At 59.8% G+C, this 18,693-nt stretch overlaps 2 protein-coding genes across 2 annotated transcripts in view; one reads left to right on the top strand and one right to left on the bottom strand.

The window, feature by feature from the left end:
• On the top strand, positions 1 to 16,215 carry LOC135192466 (tumor necrosis factor receptor superfamily member 10A-like). Its single transcript, XM_064175612.1, has 10 exons — positions 1 to 629; positions 8,675 to 8,783; positions 9,471 to 9,599; positions 11,277 to 11,391; positions 11,478 to 11,569; positions 11,687 to 11,776; positions 12,283 to 12,323; positions 12,984 to 13,118; positions 14,051 to 14,123; positions 14,268 to 16,215. The coding sequence occupies exons 1-10, from the start codon at positions 564 to 566 to the stop codon at positions 14,558 to 14,560; spliced, it is 1,143 nt and encodes a 380-aa protein (XP_064031682.1). The 5' UTR covers positions 1 to 563; the 3' UTR covers positions 14,561 to 16,215.
• RHOBTB2 (Rho related BTB domain containing 2) overlaps positions 15,975 to 18,693 on the bottom strand; it is a 14,528-nt gene continuing 11,809 nt past the window's right edge. Inside the window, exon 10 of the mRNA XM_064175611.1 lies at positions 15,975 to 18,629. Coding sequence (XP_064031681.1) covers positions 18,391 to 18,629 — 239 coding nt within the window. The 3' untranslated portion in view covers positions 15,975 to 18,390. The remainder of the gene's footprint in view (positions 18,630 to 18,693) is intronic.

Here is an 18,693-nt window from a genome sequence, read left to right on the forward strand (position 1 = left end):
AGGAAGAAGGGGGAAAGGGGAAGAAGGGAGAAAGAATGAAGGGGAAGAGAGAAAGAAGGGAAGAGGAAAAGGGGAAAAGGAGAAAAGGGAAAAGGGAAGAAAGGAAGAAGGGGAAAAGGGATAAAGGGAAGAAGGAAGAAGATGAAAAGGGAAGAAAGAAAAAGGGAAAAAGGAAGAAGGGGGAAAGGGAAGAAGGAAAGGGAAGGGGGAAAGGAGATGCGGTTAAAGAGTAACAGTGCTGTGAAAAGTCAGTTCAACCTCCCGGGCCGGGCAGGCTGTTACCAAACCCCACACCCAACTCTTGCTGTGGCTTGGCGGCGCTGGCAGGAGGAGGTTGGGTCGAGTCGCTCGGGGGAGAGTCCTTCTCCAGCCCTCCCCTCCCCTTCCCCTCCCCTCCCCTCCTCCGCCCATATAAGCTCATCCCGCCAAGCTCCTCGCTCTCATGCGACTCCAGTCCTCCCCCTCGGAGTTGCCCGTCCCGTGGTGACAAAGCCTTGCCCGGGCAGCCCCGAGCCGTGCCCGGTGCCCTGTGCCCGGTGCGGCTCCGCTGCCCCACGCGCAAGATGCGCTCCGTGCCGCGCTGCGATCCTCGCTGGCTCTGCCTCCTGCCGCCGCTGCTGCTGCTCACGGTGCGTGGGGATGGGGTCGGGCATGGCTGGGGGGCAGGGGGGTGCCGAGCGGGGGGTGCCAGGACCCCTGTCGGTGCCGCCTGGGCATGCCCGGGCATGAGCCGCCGGGCTGGGAACGGAGCCAGCGAGGGGCTGGAGGGGAGCGGAGGGGGTGGGTAAGGGAGGGAGAGAGGTGTAGGGGTGGGTAGGGGCTGGTTGGGGTTCAGGGGTTGAGGTTTAGGGGGGAGGTGTGAATGGGGGAGCCCCTGGAGTGTAAGGGAGCAAAGGGGGGGGAGGATCGCGGGGGTTGGAGCTTGCGTGGGTCAGAGGCTATGGGGGGCAGCTGGGGCTATAGTGGGGCTCGCCGGGTCCCGGGGCCGTGGAGGGGAGCAGGAGTTAGGGGTTCACCTGTTCTGGGGGGGCTCGCCGAGTCCCGGGGCCGTGGTGGGGAGCAGGAGTTAGGGGTTCACCTGTTCTGGGGGGGCTCGCCTGGTCCTGGGGCCATTGAGGGGAGCAGGAGTTAGGGGTTCACCTGTTCTGGGGGGCATGGGGGGGCTCGCCGGGTCCCGGGGCCGTGGAGGGGAGCAGGAGTTAGGGGTTCACCTGTTCTGGGGGACATGGGGGGGGCTCGCCTAGTCCAGGGGCCGTGGAGGGGAGCAGGAGTTAGGGGTTCACCTGTTCTTTCTGGGGGGGTATGGGGGGGTCGCCGGGTCCCGGGGCCATGGAGGGGAGCAGGAGTTAGGGGTTCACCTGTTCTGGGGGGCATGGGGGGGGCTTGCCTAGTCCAGGGGCCGTGGAGGGGAGCAGGAGTTAGGGGGTTCACCTGTTTTGGGGGGCAGGAAGGGGCTTGCCTGGTCCAGAATATCTGGGGGGGGGGAGGGGTGGCTGATCCTATGGCACAGCTTCCACGGCACAGAGGCTTTGGGGGTCCTCACCTGGGCAAGCGCAGGCCAAGGGGGAGATGTTCAGCTGGGCAGGAGCCACGGGAGGGCAGCTGGGCTATGGGGGGGCGCTCAGCCGGGCAGGTTTGCGGGTGCCTGGGGGGGGCACGGACACAAGGTGGAAGTAAGGAGCGCAGGAGGCACCGGCACGGGCGGCTCGAAGGCTGGGTGTGGGGCAGGGAGAGTGACGTGAGGCTGGGAGGTGATGTGGGGCTGGAACTTGGCCCCGCGGGGTCCGGAGGGGATTTCCACTGCCTCTTGCCTCTGGCTCGGGAATCTTCTGCCTGCCCGAGAGGTTTGGAGGATCCTGGCTGAGGAGCAGTGTGGGCAGCAGGGCAAGGGAGCTGCTTCTGCCCCTGTGCTCAGCACTGCTCAGGCCACCCCTGCAGTGCTGGGTCCAGTTCTGGGCTGCTCCATTGCAGGGAGATGCTGAGGTGCTGGAAGGTGCCCAGAGCAGGGCAGCAAGGCTGGGGAGGGGCCTGGAGCACAGCCCTGTGAGGAGAGGCTGAGGGAGCTGGGGGGGTGCAGCCTGCAGCAGAGGAGGCTCAGGGCAGAGCTCATTGCTGCCTGCAGCAGGTGGGGTTGGGCTCTGCTGCCAGGCAGGCAGGGCCAGAGGAAGGGGACAGAGGCTGAAGCTGTGTCAGGGCAGGTTGAGGCTGGAGGTGAGGAGGAAGTTGTTGGCAGAGAGAGTGATTGGCACTGGAATGGGCTGCCCAGAGAGGTGGTGCAGTGCCCATGGCTGGAGGTGTTGCAGCCAAGGCTGGCTGGGGCACTGAGTGCCATGGTCTGGTTGGTTGGGCAGGGCTGGGGGCTAGGCTGGGCTGGGTGAGCTTGGAGCTCTCTGCCAACTTGCCTGGTTCTGTGATTCTGTGAAAGGGGCAGGGTGGGTGATGTGGGCAGCTGCCAGCAGTGCTGCCTCTGCACCTTGCCTGGATGATGCCCAAACTCTTCTTGCTGCTGGGGTTTTAGGGACACTAAATCCCACCTGCACCTCTCTCATGTCCCCTGGGATTTGGGGTGGTTTGAGAGCTCAGGAGTGCCCTGGGTCTTGTCTCACCTGAACTCAGGGGGATCCTCTTCTCCATTGTATCCCGGGGATCCTGCCCTGAAATTTACTCTGGGATCCTGCTCTGGGTTTTATCCCAAGGATCCTGCCCAGGCTTTTATCCCAGGTATCCTGTCCTGAGTTTTATCCCAGGGAACCTGCCCAGGCAAGCAGATCCTAAAGATCCTGCCCTGAATTTTATTCTTGAGTTTTATCTCAGGGCTTCTGCCTTCAGCTTTATCCCTCAGTTTTGTCCTAGGGATTCTGCCCTGACTTGTACCTCCAGGATCCTGCCCTAGATTTTATCCTGCTCTGACTTTTATCCTAGGGATCCTGCCCAGGCTTTTATATCAGGGACCCTGCCCTGAGCTCTATCCCTTGGACCCTGCCCTGAGTTTTATCCCTGAATTCCTGCCCTGGGTTTTATCTCAGGGCTTCTGTCTTCAGTTTTCTCTCAGGGATTCTGCCCTGACTTGTATCCCCTGGATCCCCTAATGGATTTTATCTCACTCTGACCTTTGTTCCAGGGATCTTTTGCCTTGTCTTTTATCCCAGAGATCCCAAGGCTGGGCCAAAGCCTCAGCTGCCACAGGGAAGCCCAGCAGAGCTGCTGCCCTGGGCTTGCAGCTCCTATATTGGGATTGCTGTGGTGGAACTCAGCAGTGCCTGGACCAGGTTGAAGACCTCAGCTCCTCATCCAGTTCCTTCCTTGTGCTGTCCATCAGAGCTCATTTAGATCCTGCCTGACAGAGCCAAGCCTTGTTAAACCATCACCTCAGGGCACACTCTTGACCACCTTATAGAGTCATAGGATCAGTCAGGGCTGCCTCAGCCAGGGGCCCTGTCCCCATCTCCACAGAACCAGAGAATCAGGCAGGGCTGGGAGGGACCACAAGGACCATCCAGTCCCAACCCCCTGCCATGCCCAGGGACACCTCACACCAGAGCAGGCTGCACACAGCCTCATCCAGCCTGGCCTTAAACACCTCCAGGGATGAGGCTTCAACCTCTTCCCTGGGCAGCCCCTGCCAGGCTCTCAGCACCCTCCTGCTCAACAACTTCTCCCTAACCTCCAGCCTGACTCTCCCCATTCATCCCCAGCTTTGCTCCATTCCCTGCCTGACAGCCTCAAAAGTCCCTCCCCAGCTTTCTTGTAGCCCCCCTGAGATACCTTTTTCGAGATACATTTGAGAGGCCTTTTTTAAGCTACTTTTTACCTTATTTAAGATACTTGTTGCCTTTTTCCCCCTCTTCAGTAAGAGATGAGGGGAGAAGGAACCACCCAGGGCTATGGTGGCCGTGTGACAGTCACGCGATCCGGTGGCTCCAGCTCCTTCCTCTGCTCACCTCTCCTTGCTTGCATCATACTTGGACATGAGCCCGTGGAGAGCTGCTGCTGGAGCTCAAATTCCAGTGGGAAACCCCCAGGAATTGTCAGACCTGAAGCAGAGCCACCCCAGGGGGGGCTGAGATGCCTGCAGTCTCCTGGCATCTCTTTTTATCCCTGGGTCTCAGCACTCTTGGCCAAGAGCTTCTCTTAGAATCATAGAATCAGGCAGGGCTGGAAGGGACCACAAGGCTCAGCCAGTGCCAACTTCCATGCCATGGGCAGGGACACCTCACACCAGAGCAGGCTGCCCACAGCCCCAGCCAGCCTGGCCTTGAACACCTCCAAGGATGAGGCTTCCATCACCTCCCTGGGCAACCCCTGCCAGGCTCTCACCACCCTCCTGCTGAACAACTTCTTCCTCACCTCCAGCCTCACTCTCCCCATTTCCAGCTTTGCTCTGCTCCCCCCAGGCCTGTCACTCCCTGACAGCCTCAGAAGTCCCTCCCCAGCTTTCTTGTAGCCCCCTTCAGATACTGAAAGGTCATAATAAGGTCCCCTGGGAGCCTTCTCCTCTGCAGACTGCACAGCCCCAACTGCCTCAGGCTCTGCTCACAGCAGAGCTGCTCCAGCCCTCTGCTCATCCTCGTGGCCCTGCTCTGGACACCTTCCAGCCCCTCCACATCCCTCTTGTGCCAGGAGCTCCAGAACTGGGCACTTCAGACATATTGATGCTGAGTGAAGTGGGCATTGGTGGTCAGGAGTTCGGTAAGGAGTCACTGAGGGCTGCATCTGCCTGCTCCTTGGAGGTGTTCAGGGCCTTGCCCAACCTAGTCTGGCAGGAGGTGCCCATGCCCATGGCAGGGGAGTTGAAACCAGCAGATGATCTTTAAGGACCTTTCCACCCCAGACCCATTTTGTGATCCTAGAATCCCAGCATGGTGGAGGTTGGAAGGGGCCTCTGAAGGTCATTCAGTCCCACCCCACCCTGCTCCAGCAGGACACCCCCAGCAGCTTGCCCCAGGATCACAGTGGCCAAGGTGGGGTTGGAAGCTCTCTCCACAGCCTCTCTGGGCAGCCTGCTCCAGCCCTCCAGCAGCCTTGCACCAACAAAGCTGCTCCTTGAGTAAGCAGGGGTCCAGCTGCTGCCTTGGGATCACAGAACCCTAAAATCCTTTCATCTGGATCACCTCAGGAGGAAACCAAATCAAGAATCAAAGCTGATGAAGGGCCTGGAGCACAGCCCTGTGAGGAGAGGCTGAGGGAGCTGGGGGGGTGCAGCCTGCAGCAGAGGAGGCTCAGGGCAGAGCTCATTGCTGCCTGCAGGGAGGCTGTAGCCAGGTGGGGTTGGGCTCTGCTGCCAGGCAGGCAGGGCCAGAGGAATGGGACACAGCCTCAAGCTGTGTCAGGGCAGGTTGAGGCTGGAGGTGAGGAGGAAGCTCCTGGCAGAGAGAGTGATTGGCACTGGAATGGGCTGCCCAGGGAGGTGGTGCAGTGCCCATGGCTGGAGGTGTTGCAGCCAAGGCTGGCTGGGGCACTGAGTGCCATGGTCTGGTTGGTTGGGCAGGGCTGGGTGCTAGGCTGGGCTGGGTGAGCTTGGAGCTCTCTGCCCCCCTGCTTGGTTCTGTGATTCAAAGCTTGATGCTTCCCAAAGGTTTTTTTCCTGCCAGAAGGCAAAAGCTGCTGGGGGTGGTGGAGATTCCTCTGCCTGCTGATTCCTCTGCCTTGGGGCAGCTCTGCTTTCTTTGGCTGTTTGCTGTGAGTGAACAAATGAGCCTTGAGTGCCATCCTGACTCGCCCACAGCTCCCAGCCTGGGCTCTGCCATGCTTTGCAAGGCTGATAGGTGAGTCAGGGCTGGCAGCCTCTGCCTGCCCAGGGCTCTCTGGTAGGATGAGGCACTTGAACTGCACTTGCTGGGGAAGGTGCTGTGGGCTGATAACCTTATCGAGCACTTGTGCAAGCTCTGCTGCCTTGCTGCTTGCTGAGCAGCAGTGAAAATCCTGTGCTGAAGAGGCCTTTCCAAAGGGCTGATAGTGACAGGATGATGCTTTGGTCACCTTCTCAGCCTGGCACTGTTTGAATGGGGAAGAAAAAAGCGGTTTCACTTTGGGGGGGGGGGCAGTGAGGGGATGGGACAGGTTGCCCAGCTTCAGTCCCTGAGGACTTCTAAAGACCAGAGTGGGTAAGACCCTGAAAACTGAGAGGTAAAAGCAAGAATCCTCCCTTAGGAAAGCAATTTCTACACTTGGCAGCACTCCCAGCTGGAACAAACAAGGAGTGAGAGCAAAGCTTGTCCTGGGCTGCACCAAAAGGTGTGGGACCAGCAGGTCAAGGAGAGCTGGGAGGTGATGTCACTGTGAGGGTGACAGAGCCCTGGGACAGGCTGCCCAGGGGGGGTTGTGGAGTGTCTCTCTCTCTGGAGGTATTCAAGCCCTGCCTGGATGTGTTCCTGTGTGATCTGCTCTGGGTGATCCTGCTCTGGCAGGGAAGGGGTTGGGCTGGATGAGCTTTGGAGGCCCCTTCCAGCCCCTGGCACTCTGTGATTCTCTCAAGGGAGATTCTGCTGCTCAGCACTGCTCTCATGAGACCTCATCTGGACTACTGTGTCCAGTTCTGGAGACCCCAGCACAGGAAGGGCAAGAAACTGTCAGAGAAGGTCCAGAGGAGACCACCAAGATGGTCAGAGGGCTGCAGAACCTTCCCCTCTGGGGGCAGGCTTGAGAGAGTTAGGGCTGGAGAAGAGAAAGCTCTGGGGAGACCTTAGAGCAGCCTTCCAGTACAGAAGAGCTGTGGAGGGACTGTCTTGGAGTGAGAAGAGAAGGGCCAAGGGCTCTGAGCTGGGAGAGGGGAGACTGAGCCTGGAGGCGAGGAGGAAACTCTTTAGAGTGAGGGTGGGGAGACCCTGGCACAGGTTGCCCAGGAAGGTCATGGATGTTTCATTCCTGGAGGTGTTTAAGCCCAGGCTGGATGGGAGTCTGAGCAGCCTGGGCTGGCAGGAGGTGTCCCTGCCCATGGCAGGGGGGGTTGGGACTGGATGAGCTCTAAGATCCCTTCTGACCCAGAGCATCCTGCGGCTCTGTGCGCTGCGGGGCCAGGAGCTGTTGTGGTGCTGTAGGTTTGGGTCTCCAGGTCAGGGTCTGGCTCTGGCCCCGTTCCCAGCCTGGATGAGGGTTGGTAGTGGGGGGTTAAGATTGTCCTCTGGGTGGCCTGGCTGCTCTCAGCAGCGCTGTGTGGGCCACCAGGGGACACAGCCTCAAGCTGTGCCAGGGGAGGTCTGGGCTGGATGTTGGGAGGAAGTTGTTGGCAGAGAGAGTGATTGGCACTGGAATGGGCTGCCCAGGGAGGTGGTGGAGTCACCGTCCCTGGAGGTGTGGAAGCCAAGCCTGGATGAGGCACTCAGTGCCATGGTCTGGCTGACTGGATAGGGCTGGGGGATAGGTTGGACTGGATGAGCTTGGAGCTCTCTGCCAACCTGCTTGGTTCTATGATTAATACCCTCAGCAGCTCTGGCACTGCTGCTTTGGAAGCTCACACCCTTCCCTTGGACCAGTGTGGGAAGTGTCTTGGTGGGGGAGGGGGGTTGATATGCTCCATAGATGGCCAGGCTGGCCCAGGGGACAGCCAGACAAGTTGCTCCTCTATTGTTTCAGCCTTTGAAGGCAGCTTCTGACTCACAGGAGAAATATTTGCTTGAGGAGGCAGGTTTTAGCACGGGAGAGGGGAAGGGGAAGGTGCAGCCTGCAGTCAGGGAATTGTTTTGCTTGGAAAAGAGCTTTTAGGTCCTGGAGTCTAAGCCTTAACCCAGCACTGCCCCAGGGCACCACCCAACCCTCAGCACCACAGCTCTATGGCTTTGAGACACCCTCCCCAGCCCAGGGATGGGGACTTCACCACTGCCCTGGGCAGCCTGGGCCAGGCTTTGTCAGGGAGGGGAAGAAATTGTTCCTTGTGGCCAACATAAACCTGCCCTGGGCCAACCTGAGGCCATTTCCTCTTGTCCTGGCCCTTGCTCCTTGGCAGAAGAGCCCAAGCCCTGCCTGGCTCCAGCCTGCTTTCAGGGAGCTGTAGAGAGCCACAAGGTCTCCCCTCAGCCTCCCTCTCCCCAGCTCCCTCAGCTGCTCACAGAGCCAAGCAGGGTGGCAGAGAGCTCCAAGCTCACCCAGCCCAGCCTAGCCCCCAGCCCTGCCCAACCAACCAGACCATGGCACTCAGTGCCCCAACCAGCCTTGGCTGCAACACCTCCAGCCATGGGCACTGCACCACCTCCCTGGGCAGCCCATCCCAGTGCCAATCACTCTCTCTGCCAACAACTTCCTCCTCACCTCCAGCCTCTGGTTGGTTGGGCAGGGCTGGGTGCTAGGCTGGGCTGGGTGAGCTTGGAGCTCTCTGCCACCCTGCTTGGTTCTGTGAGCAGCTGAGGGTGCTGGGGAGAAGGAGGCTGAGGGGAGACCTGGTTGCACTCACACTGCAGGCTCCTGTTGAACCCCCAGCCCAGACCCCCAGGTCCTGTTCCTCAGGGCTGCTCTCAGCTATTCCCCACCCAGCCTGGAGCTGTGTTTGGGATTTCAAGCTCCATCATTGCTCAAGGCTTCATCCAGCCTGGCCTTGAACACCTGCAGGGAGGGGCCCTGAGCTCCTCTCCTGCTCTCCTCAGGCACACTGGGCAGGGCACCTCTTGCCCACCTCTTTCTTCCCTTGCCCCATGACTCTGGGGTGGGTTTTAACCCAGGTTCTTCCATGTGCTCCTAACAGGAGGTTTCTCTGGGAGCTGCTGCTGCAGCAGCACTGAAGAGAAGGGACAAGTTGGATCCCTTGGAGCCAACTGGAGACACTGAGCACTATTACAAGAAGTGCCCTGCTGGTAAGATGGACTCAAACCTTGGTGACACTGAAGCTTGGTCACACCATGGTCAGCCTCCTGATGCTTCTGCCTGCTGAGCCAGTGTGTCCCTGCTGCTTGTGAGGAGGCAGCAGGGGCTCCAGCTCTCCCCTGCTCCACAGCCATGAGGTCTGAGGACTCATGGAGGGAACAGTCTCCTGGAATCACAGAATGGTCTGGGTTGGAAGGGGCCTCTGCAGTCAGCAGGGACATCCTCAGCTAGATCAGGTTGCCCAGAGCCCTCTTGAGCCTGACTTGGAATTTTCCTTTGGTTGGTTCCTGATTTGCCTCTTTGCTCTGCTGGCAGTGGAATCAACTCCCTCTCTGCAAAGACCTCTTCATCCTGCCCTAGAATCAGACAATGCTTTGGGTGGGAGGGGACCTCTGGAGCTCCCTGCAGCCAGCAGGGACACCCCCATCTACACCAGACTGCTCAGAGTGCCAGCAAACCCGACCTTGGATCTCTCCAGAGATGGAGCCTCCACCACACCATCCCTGGGCAACCTGTTGCAGTGCTCCATCAGCCTCCTAGAGCAGAACTTGCTCCTGAATATCCACCCTGAGCCTCCCCTGCTCCACTTCCAGCCCACTGCCCCTCTGCCTGTTGCACATCCTGTGCTGCAGGATCACAGGCAGGCTCATTGCCTTCTCCTCCACCTCTTCTTACAGGTCAACATGCTGAGAGGCACTGTGAGGAAGGAAAATGCTTCACCAAGTGTTTGCCCTGCAATGAAAGTGAATTCACTGAGTACCCAAACGACTTCCCCAAGTGCCTGCGCTGCCAGGTGTGCCGGGAAGGTATGAGCAGGGCTGTGGCACACAGGAACACATCCAGACAGGCCTGGAGAGGCTCCACACAAGGAGACTCCACAACCTCTCTGGGCAGCCTGTGCCAGGCTCTGGGACCCTTCCAGCCAAGAAGTTGCCCTTGTGCTGAGCTGCAACCTCCTGTGCTGCAGCTTCCATCCACTGCTGCTGCTCCTGTCCCAGGGAGCAGTGAGCAGAGCCTGTCCCCCCCTCCTCACCCCCAGCCCTCAGAGAGTTCCAAACATTGATTCAATCCCCTCTCAGTCTTCTCTTCTGCAGCCTAAGCAGCCCCAGGGCCCTCAGCCTCTCCTCCCCAGGCACTGCTCCACTCCCCTCCTCATCCTCACAGCCCTCCCTTGGACTCTCTCCAGCAGTTCCTGTCCCTCTTCCACTGGGGAGCCCCAAACTGAAGGCAGCTCTCAAGAGGAGGTCTCCCCAGGGCAGAGCAGAGGCAGAGGCAGAGGAGAACCTCCCTGGCTCTGCTGGACACACTCTGCTCAGTGCCCCCCAGGACCCCATTGGCCTCTTGGCCCCCAGGGCACATTGCTGTGCCAGGGATACTCTCCCCCAGCACTCCCAGCTCCCTCTGCTTGGGGCTGCTCTCCAGCAGTCCCCTCCCAGCCTGTGCTGCTGCAGTTCATTCTCCCTCCCCAGGTGCAGGACTCTGCTCATGTCCTTGTTCCTGGTCACCTGCAGCATCCCCAGTGAGTGGCTCAGACTGGGGCTGGAGTGCAGAGGTTTGTGCCAGAGCTGCAGCTCTCTTCAGAGCATAGATCCACAGAATGGGTTGGGTTGGAAGGGACCTTCAAGAGCTTCCAGTTCCAACCTCCCTGCCATGGGCTGGGACACCTCCCACCTGCCCAGCTGGCTCAAGGCTTCATCCAGCCTGGTGAGGGTGGTGAGACACTGGCACAGGTTGCCCAGGGAGGTTGTGGCTGCTTCCTCCTTGGAGGTGTTCAAGGCCTTGAGCAACCTGTTCCGGTGGGAGGTGTCCTGCCTATGGGAGGTGGTTGGAACTGGGTGATCCCTGAGGTCCCTTCCAACCTAAACCATTCTATGACTCTTCAGTAGGAAGGTGGTGAGAGGCTGGAACAGGCTGCCCAGGGAGGCTGTGGCTGCCTCCTCCCTGGGGGTGTTTAAGGCCAGGCTGGGTGAGGCTGTGGGCAGCCTGCTCTAGTGTGAGGTGTCCCTGCCCATGGCAGGGAGGTTGGAACTGGCTGAGCCTTGTGGTGCTCTCCAAATCTCATCCAGTCTAAGCCCCCCTGCAAGTCAGCAGGAGCATCCTCAACTAGATCAGATTCCCCAGAGCCTCACCTTGAATAGCTCCAGGGATGGAGCCTCAACCACCTCCCTGGGCAACCTCTTCCACTCCTCCCCCACCCTCATGGTAGTCCATGGCACCAGAGATCCCAACCATGCCTAGGGTGAAGGGCAGGGGCATGAGCATCTCCCAGGAGCTTGGCTTGTGCCTGGGAGTCCATCACAGAGTGCAGTTGGCTGCTTACAGCCCAGCCTTGGCCCCGAGTCACCCTGGGCTTGGTTGGGTGTTTTTGCCCTTCCAGGATTCTGTGCCTTGGTGTTCCTCAGGCCTGTGGGTTAAGGCAGGGAGTGGGTGGAGGAATGTGAGGTGGAGGGCTTGGGGCAGAGCCATCTCTCTTCTCCTTGCAGATCAGGTGGAGCTGAGTCCCTGCCAAGCCACCAGGAACACTCAGTGTGCCTGCAGGAACGGCACCTTCTGCTCCCCCGACCACCCCTGCGAGATGTGCCAGAAGTGCCGGCCCCGGTGAGCTGGCTGAGGAGGTGACTCCAGCTGGGATGGCTGCTGGCAGCTCCCTGCCTGCTCAGCCTGTCCCTTCTTGCCCTTCCCAGGTGTCCCAAGGGGGAAGTGGAGCTGGCTGCCTGCACACCGCACAGCGACCGCCGCTGTGGTCCTCCCACCGCTGCCTCCTCCGGCTCCTCCAGTGAGTGGGGGAGCTGCTGGGGGAGGAAGGGAGGTGGAGGGCTGGGGGCTGGAGGGCAGAGCTGTGGAGGAGGCCAGGAGCAGCTCTCCCAACACACCTCTGTTTTGTCTGCTTCAGTCAACCTGCCCCTGATCCTTGGAGTGGTGCTGCTCTTGGGGCTGCTTGTGCTCCTCTTGGTCTGCTGGAAGTGCTGCTGCCAGCGCTCAGGTGAGCACCAGAAGTGTCTCCTGAGGGACCTGAGGTTGCTCAGCCTGGAGGAAAGGAGGCTGAGAGGAGACCTCATTGCTCCCTTCAGCTCCCTGACAGAAGGTTGGAGCCAGATGGGGTTGGGCTCTTCTCCCAAGCAACAAGGGACAGGAGAAGAGGAAATGGCCTCAGGTTGCCCCAGGGGAGGTTTAGGTTGGCACATGAGGAACAATTTCCTCTCCTTGAGGGTTGTCAAGGCCTGGCCCAGTGCAGTCCCCATCCCTTGGGGGACTTTCAGAGCCGTGGAGCTGTGGTGCTGAGGGCCATGGGTTGGTGATGTCCTGGCAGTGCTGGGTTGATGTCTGCACTCCATGATCTGAAAGGTCTTTTCCAGCCCAAAGGGTTCTGTGGTGCTCTGACCCCTTGAGCTCTCACCGCGGCTGGAGGCTCTCTGTGGGTGTGGGCTGGGTGGGAAGGGACCTGCCTGGGGGAGGAGAGATTACAGCAGCACAGTTTGTGTCTTGCAGGGGATGGCAGAGACCTGCGAAGGAAGTCCTGCAGCATGGTGGTGAGTGGCTGGGATGGGGCTGGGGCTGGAGGAGCTGGGCTGAGGCTGTGCTGAGGCTGGGATGGGGCTGGGCTGAGGCTGGAGGAGCTGGGCTGAGGCTGGGCTGGGGCTGGGCTGAGGCTGGGCTGGGGCTGGGCTGAGGCTGGAGGGGCTGGGCTGAGATCCTCCCTCTGCTCACCACTTTGTCTGCAGCTGCCTGGGAGGTTGGAGGAGCTTGGGGCTGAGTCTCATCCCTGCAGGGACGTGGCAGGGCAAGAAGGAGGGTCTTTGGCAGTGCCCTGCTCTCTGTGGGGTGCTTGCAGCCCCCTCCCCAGCGCTGTTAACCCTTTCCTGGCAGAGGTGCTGGCACACACAGGGTCTCCAGTGGGGACCTTGGGCTGCACTGCAGCCTCTCCAAGCTGTAGATGAACAAGTGAGCCGTGCCCTTGAGATGGCAGCAGGGTGGATGCCTCCACATTTGAGGTCAGATGAGGCTCTGAGCAGCCTGCTCTGGCTGGGCATGACCCTGCAGTAGCAGGGTGGTTGGACAGGGTGACCTTGATTGGTGCCTTCCAACCCGAACCAGGTCGGGGTTCTGTGATCCCTGAGGGGTTGGCATGGGTCCTGTCCTCCTGCTGGGGGCTCCTGACCTGTCTGGTTTCTGCTTCTCCCCTGCTGCAGGACTACCTGTGGCAGCAGCTGAGGAGGGTTGGCAGCAGGGACCTGGAGACGCGAGACAACGACCAGAACGAGCGCCAGGACAAGCTGCTGCCAGGGGCACCAACCTCAGGCACTGCCAATGTGCCAAGGCCAGAGGTACATCAGTGGTGCCCCTTGGCTGAGCTCTGCTGCTTCTCTTTGCCTTCATCGAGCTCAGCAAGCTTGGGAGGGGTCCAAGGCTGCTCCATGGTTCGTGCAGAGAGATGGGGAAGGGGCTGCTGGCCTCGTGGAGGGTTCAGGACTGCAAAGTGCCCACTGCAGGCAGCTGGCAGAGCCCTCTGCTGATACAGTGCTGAGCACACCTCGGCTCAGGGCTGGAGAACCTCCCCCTGTGGGGACAGGCTCAGGGAGTTGGGGTTCAGCCTGCAGAAGAGAAGGCTTCAGGGAGACCTTAGAGCAGCCTTTCAGTAGCTACAGGGGAGCTGGGGAGGGACTTTTGACCAGGGCTGGGAGTGCCAGGGTGAGAGGCAAGGGACTGAGGCTTGAGGAGGGCAGATTGAGACTGGAGAGGAGGAAGAGTTCCTTTAGACTGAGGCTGGGGAGACACTGGTACAGGCTGCCCAGGGAGGCTGTGGATGCTCCCTGCCTGGAGGTGTCCAAGGCCAGGTTGAAGGAGGTCTTGAGCAACCTGGTGAGAGGTGTCCTTGCCCATGGCAGGGGCTTGGCACTGGATGAGCTTTAAGCTCCCTTCCAACCCATTCCATGAATCACAGCTCTCTGGCTGGGACCCATGAAGCAGCTCTCCCCTGCTCCTGGGCTGCTGCCATCCCAGAGCTGGGAACCCATGAACCTTCTGGGCAGGGAGGTGCTGCCCTCCTGCTCTGGCAGCCTCAGAGAGAGGGGGGAGGTCTCCAGTCCCCATACTGATGTGGCCTAGGGGCAGTGTAGGGGCTGGGGCTTGGGGGCAGTGTAGGGACTGGGATCTGGGGTCAGCCCTGGGGCTGGTGCTGGGGGTAGCCCTGGTGCTGGTGCTGGGGGCAGCCTTGGGGCTGGTGCTGGGTGGGCACTGCAGGTCGTTGTCTCTCCAGGTGGCGGTGCCCAGGACCACTGATGCCCCCAGGCAGACTCTGGTTCCAGCGCAGGGCAGAGACCCTGTTATGGGTAAGTGCTGGGGCTGGGGGCCGCACTGGGGGGCGGGGGGGGGGGGGCACACAAGCCTGCAGGCTGAGTTGTCTGTGGGGCAAAGCCCTTTGGCCCCTGCTGGCCATGCCCTCCCCTGGAGCTTTGCCCTTCCCCTCCCCCTAGCTCTGCGCCGCTCCTTTGACATCTTCGCCGAGGTCGTGCCCCTGTCGCACTGGAAGAGGTACTGCAGAGCTCTGGACCTGCTGGAGAACGACATCGACCTGGCCGAGAAGAACGACAAATACTCCCGGGAGTGGTTCTTCCAGATGCTCACCACCTGGCACAACAAGCAGGGCATGAGCGCCTCGGTGAACACCCTGCTGGACACCCTGCACCAGCTCAGCCTGGGAGGGGTTGCCAGGGACATCTCGGCCAGGCTGATCAAGCAGGGCTTGTTCCAGCACGAAGGCAGCTGAAGAGCAGGAGAGGTGCTGGCACCTCCCCCACCTGGAGCTGAAGCTGTGAATACCTCCTAAGAACACTTTAAGGTTTACTCTTCTGGTTTTTAATGGCTCTCCTGTGGCTCTTCTCGGAGCCATTGTGGAGTTCAGCTGAGCCCGAAGGAGCTCTGAGCCTCTCCTCAAGTACACAGCTCAGCATCTTCCCTGCTGAAGCCTTAAGGGCTCCACCTTGGTGCTTCCTTCTGAAATCCAAGCTGCTGGCACCTGGATTTCCACTGGGTCAAGGCAAAAAATAGACAGAGCCTAAAGCAGTTCTTGAAAGCTGCTCCTGGGACTGCCTCACTTGGAAGCTCTGCTCCTCGGTGGACGTCTTTAGTGCAGAGCAGGACCTGGGTTTTAACTGGAACATCCTTTTCTTTTGGAGGGGTTCTTGTTGGGCACCTCTGGGCTGGCCAGCAGGCACCAGGTGGGGTTTTGGGACAAGGTTTTAGGTGGCAGTGATCCTGCTTGCTGTTGGGAATCAGTTTGCAGCTGGACTTTGAGAAGAGGCTGGGAGTGATCTGCTTCCTCTGCTCAGGAAAGGTGCAGGGAGCAGGATGGGCACTGTGGGCAGCAAACCCTGGGTGGGCCAGGACCCTCCTCCTCCAGGGGCTGGCTCAAGTGGGTTAGTTCCCCTTCCCCTGGCCGAGGGCTGCCTCTGCTCTCCTTGGCTGTCTCCAGCCAGCCTGGAGAGGTGAAAGCACTGAGGTCTGAGTGTGCCTGTGGGCACTGCCACCCACCCTCTGGCTAGGATGGGCTCCTCCTCAAGCACTTTGCCCCTTGCTCTGCCTCTCCTACATAGCTCAGGGACAACTTGGCTGGAAAAAGCTACTGCATCCCTTGGGCTGAGCCCACCAGCACCCACCAGCCTCTTCCCACTGCTGCCCTCCTGCCTGGCACCTCCCTCTCAAACCTCTCACTCTGGGGGCCCTCATCCCTGCAGAGTGGCTTTCCCCACACCCCCTGTGCCAGCCTGGAGCAGGCTGGATTTAAGATGATCCTTGAGGTCACTTCCAACTTGGAGTTTTATCTTGAAGGTCACTTCCAACCAAACCCCTCCTGTGCCCTACCCCACAGCCTGCCAGAGGAGCATCCCCAGCCTCTTTCCACCAAACCACCTCCTGCCTGGCACCTCCCTCTCAAACCTCTCACTCTGGGGGCCCCTATCCCTGCAGAGTGGCTTTCCCCACACCCCCTATGCCAGCCTGGATTTAAGATGATCCTTTAGATCACTTCCAACCAAACCCCTCCTGTGCCCTCCCCCACAACCTGCCAGAGGAGCATCTCCAGCCTCTTTCCACCAGCCAAGGAGGATGCCTGCTGCCCACCCCTCCTCCTGCTGCCCCTTCTTTCCCCTTCCCTCCTCCCCCAACAGACAGGAGCAGCCAGGTTGTATTTATGTATTTATTTAGCAACTGTAAACTTGTACAGGTTTTTAACTTAAGCTAATATAAAAATAGGGATTTTGGTTCTGTTTGGCTTTGTTTTTTACTCTGCATGAGGGTGGGTTTAGAAGAGACAGCTCTGGCCCAGCCAGTTTTACTCCCCAGTGTTTTTTATGGGTTTCTTCTCTTTTTTTTTAGCATCTCTTTTTATGAAGGAAGAATAAACTTGTTTAAAAAAAAAAAGAATCCTCCTGAATTCTCTTTGTTTGAGTTTTTGTTTCCCCCTCCCTCAACCTCTTTCTTCTGCCCCTAACCACGAAGCTGGCCAAGCTTTTCAGTGGGCACCAAAGAAGCTGGACCAAGATGTTCAGTAGCTGCTCTTGAGTGGCATCGAGGTCCCTTGCTAGGTTGGGGGGGGGGGAGCAGTCAAATCCTCAGCAGCAACCCTGGGCTCTGCTTTTCACCCCCACACCTGTGAGCCCTGCAAAAGCAGGAGGCTGAAATCTCAACCCTGCAGCATGCAGGGCCCAAGGCCAGGCTGAATTCCCCCACCCCACACTCACACCTCCCACCCTGGAGCTGCTGCTGCCCAAAGGTTGGGGGGGGGGAGCAGGGGGGGGGTGTCTGTGGTGCTCCCCATTCCCCCCTGCAGCCAGCCAGGGCTCTGTGTGCTGCAGTAGCTGCGTTACAAACCCATGCAGTGCTGAGTGAGAAGGGCTCTGCTGGACCCCAGGAAGCCTCAAGGAGCTGCCCCCTTTACCCCCCACCCTGTGCTGGGGCTCAGCAGTGAGGCAGGGCTGGGGCAAGTGCTAAAAGCAGGAGCTGATGGTGTCAGCTGCCAGGAGGTTTCATGTCCCCCAGCCCCTGTGTGTCCCCCCCCAGCATGCAAACCTGGGCAGGGAGCTCCTGCAGAGAGCCAGACACATGCAGGGCTTGGTGCTGGGCCACAGGGGCTCAGGACCCCGGGCTGGGGAAGGCAGAAAGGGGCTCGGAAGCAGCAGCGAGCTCCTGGGTTTGAAAGAGGAAGGAAGTGGTTGTCCTACCTTGCACTGAGTGAGCTCCTTGGAGCTGCCTGCATCCGAGGCTGAGCATGCGAAAACAGCGACCCCAAGGCGCCCTGCGAGGCCAGCCAGGACGAGGAGCGTTTGGAGGGGACACTACCAGAAGCATCCCAGCCAGAGGCAGCCCTACAGGCTCCAGCCAGCAGCAGCCTCTTTGCCAGGGCTGGGCTCGAAGGAGCTTCTCCTTTCAAGGCTGGAGAGGGTGAGCAGAGGGAAGTTTGGGTTCCTCCTGCTCCCCTGCCCTGCCTGGTAGCATCCCAAAGCCCTGGGTGGCCAAGTTGCACTTCTCCTGCTCCCTGGGACACAGGTGGGACATGCAAAGTCAGTCTGAGAGCAGAGCCAACCTCTGGGGGTCCAAGGTAGGGGTTTTGATGGATGGCTCCTGCAAAGCTGCTCCACTGTCCCTGTCCAGCTCAGGAGTGCTGGGTGAGTGGGGAAGGAGGGGGGGTGCTGCTGTCACCCCAAGCAGGGCACAAGGCTGCCCCCGTGCCCAGCTGCTTCCTCCCAAACACACAGGGACCAGGCTGGGCTTTTACAACACCATTTATTACAGTGGAGCCTTGCAGGTTTAAAAGCCCAGGGTGAGGGCCTGGGCTTGGTTTCTGGTGTAGCAGGGCTGGGGGGAAAGGGTCTGAGGTGGGGACTGGGACTTGGTGGTTTGGTTGTGTTGGGGGTTTTGGTTGGGGCTTCTTTTTTTTTTGCTGTAGGTTTCCTCTTTAAACAAAAATGAAGTTAGGAGGCAAGGGAGGAGAAGGCTCCTGCCCCACCCCCTGCTCCCCCAACTAGGGCAGCCCCCAACTTGTGAGTAGAAGGAAGGAAGCTGCAGTGCCTGGAGGCAGTTGAGGACTGGGCTGAGTCCCCTGCATCCTGCCCTGACCCTGCTGCAAGTTGAAGGGGGTGGCAGGACCCCCCCAGAGCATCTCTGGTTGCCCAGAGTGGCAAAATGCCACCAGGCAAACCGACCACAGCCCAGGGCCTCTGGTCAGGAACTCAAGTGGAAGTGGGATGGGTTTCTTTCTTCTTCTTCTCCTTCCTCTTCCTCATGCTGCTGACGTTGGAACACGACCCAGGCAAACAGAAAAGCTCCTCCTGTAAACGCTGAGTTTCTCCTGCTCCTTGGTCTCTGCTGGCAGCCCACGGCGTGGGGAAAGCAGTGCCAGGGGCTGGCAACTTGGCCCCGAGCTCCTCTGCAGGGACAAGCCCCTGCTGCCACCATCATCTTCCTCTGGGGCTTCGGGCCGGTGGCATTCACTCTACACCTGGCGCTGGGGCAGGTCACCCCACCCCTTCCTCCTCCTCCTCCTCCTCCTCCCTCCCCGTCTCCTCCCAGGGATGCTGGAGCCAGGGCAAGGATGAGCTTTCAAACCACAGCCGAGGAGGAGGAAGAGGAGGAAGAAGAGGAGGCTGTGGCTGCCGACGACGAAGGAGAGGAAGAAGGGGAGGAGGAGGCGTTCCAGAAGAGCCAGCGCCGCTTGGGCTGCCGCTTGAGGTGGAGGTAGTCTTCCTTCTCCCGCTCCTTCTTCGCCCGCTGGTAGTGGTCCTCCTCCTTCAGGTACCACACCGGCGGCCAGCGATGCTTCTCGAAGTACTCCTGGTTCTCTGCGGGGGCAGAGCGGGAGGGGAGGGTGAGGACGGCGAGGAGCAGAGCCAGCAGCGGCCCCGC

The sequence above is a fragment of the Pogoniulus pusillus genome, chromosome 42 (genome assembly GCF_015220805.1).
Source record: "Pogoniulus pusillus isolate bPogPus1 chromosome 42, bPogPus1.pri, whole genome shotgun sequence".
Taxonomy (NCBI): domain Eukaryota; kingdom Metazoa; phylum Chordata; class Aves; order Piciformes; family Lybiidae; genus Pogoniulus; species Pogoniulus pusillus.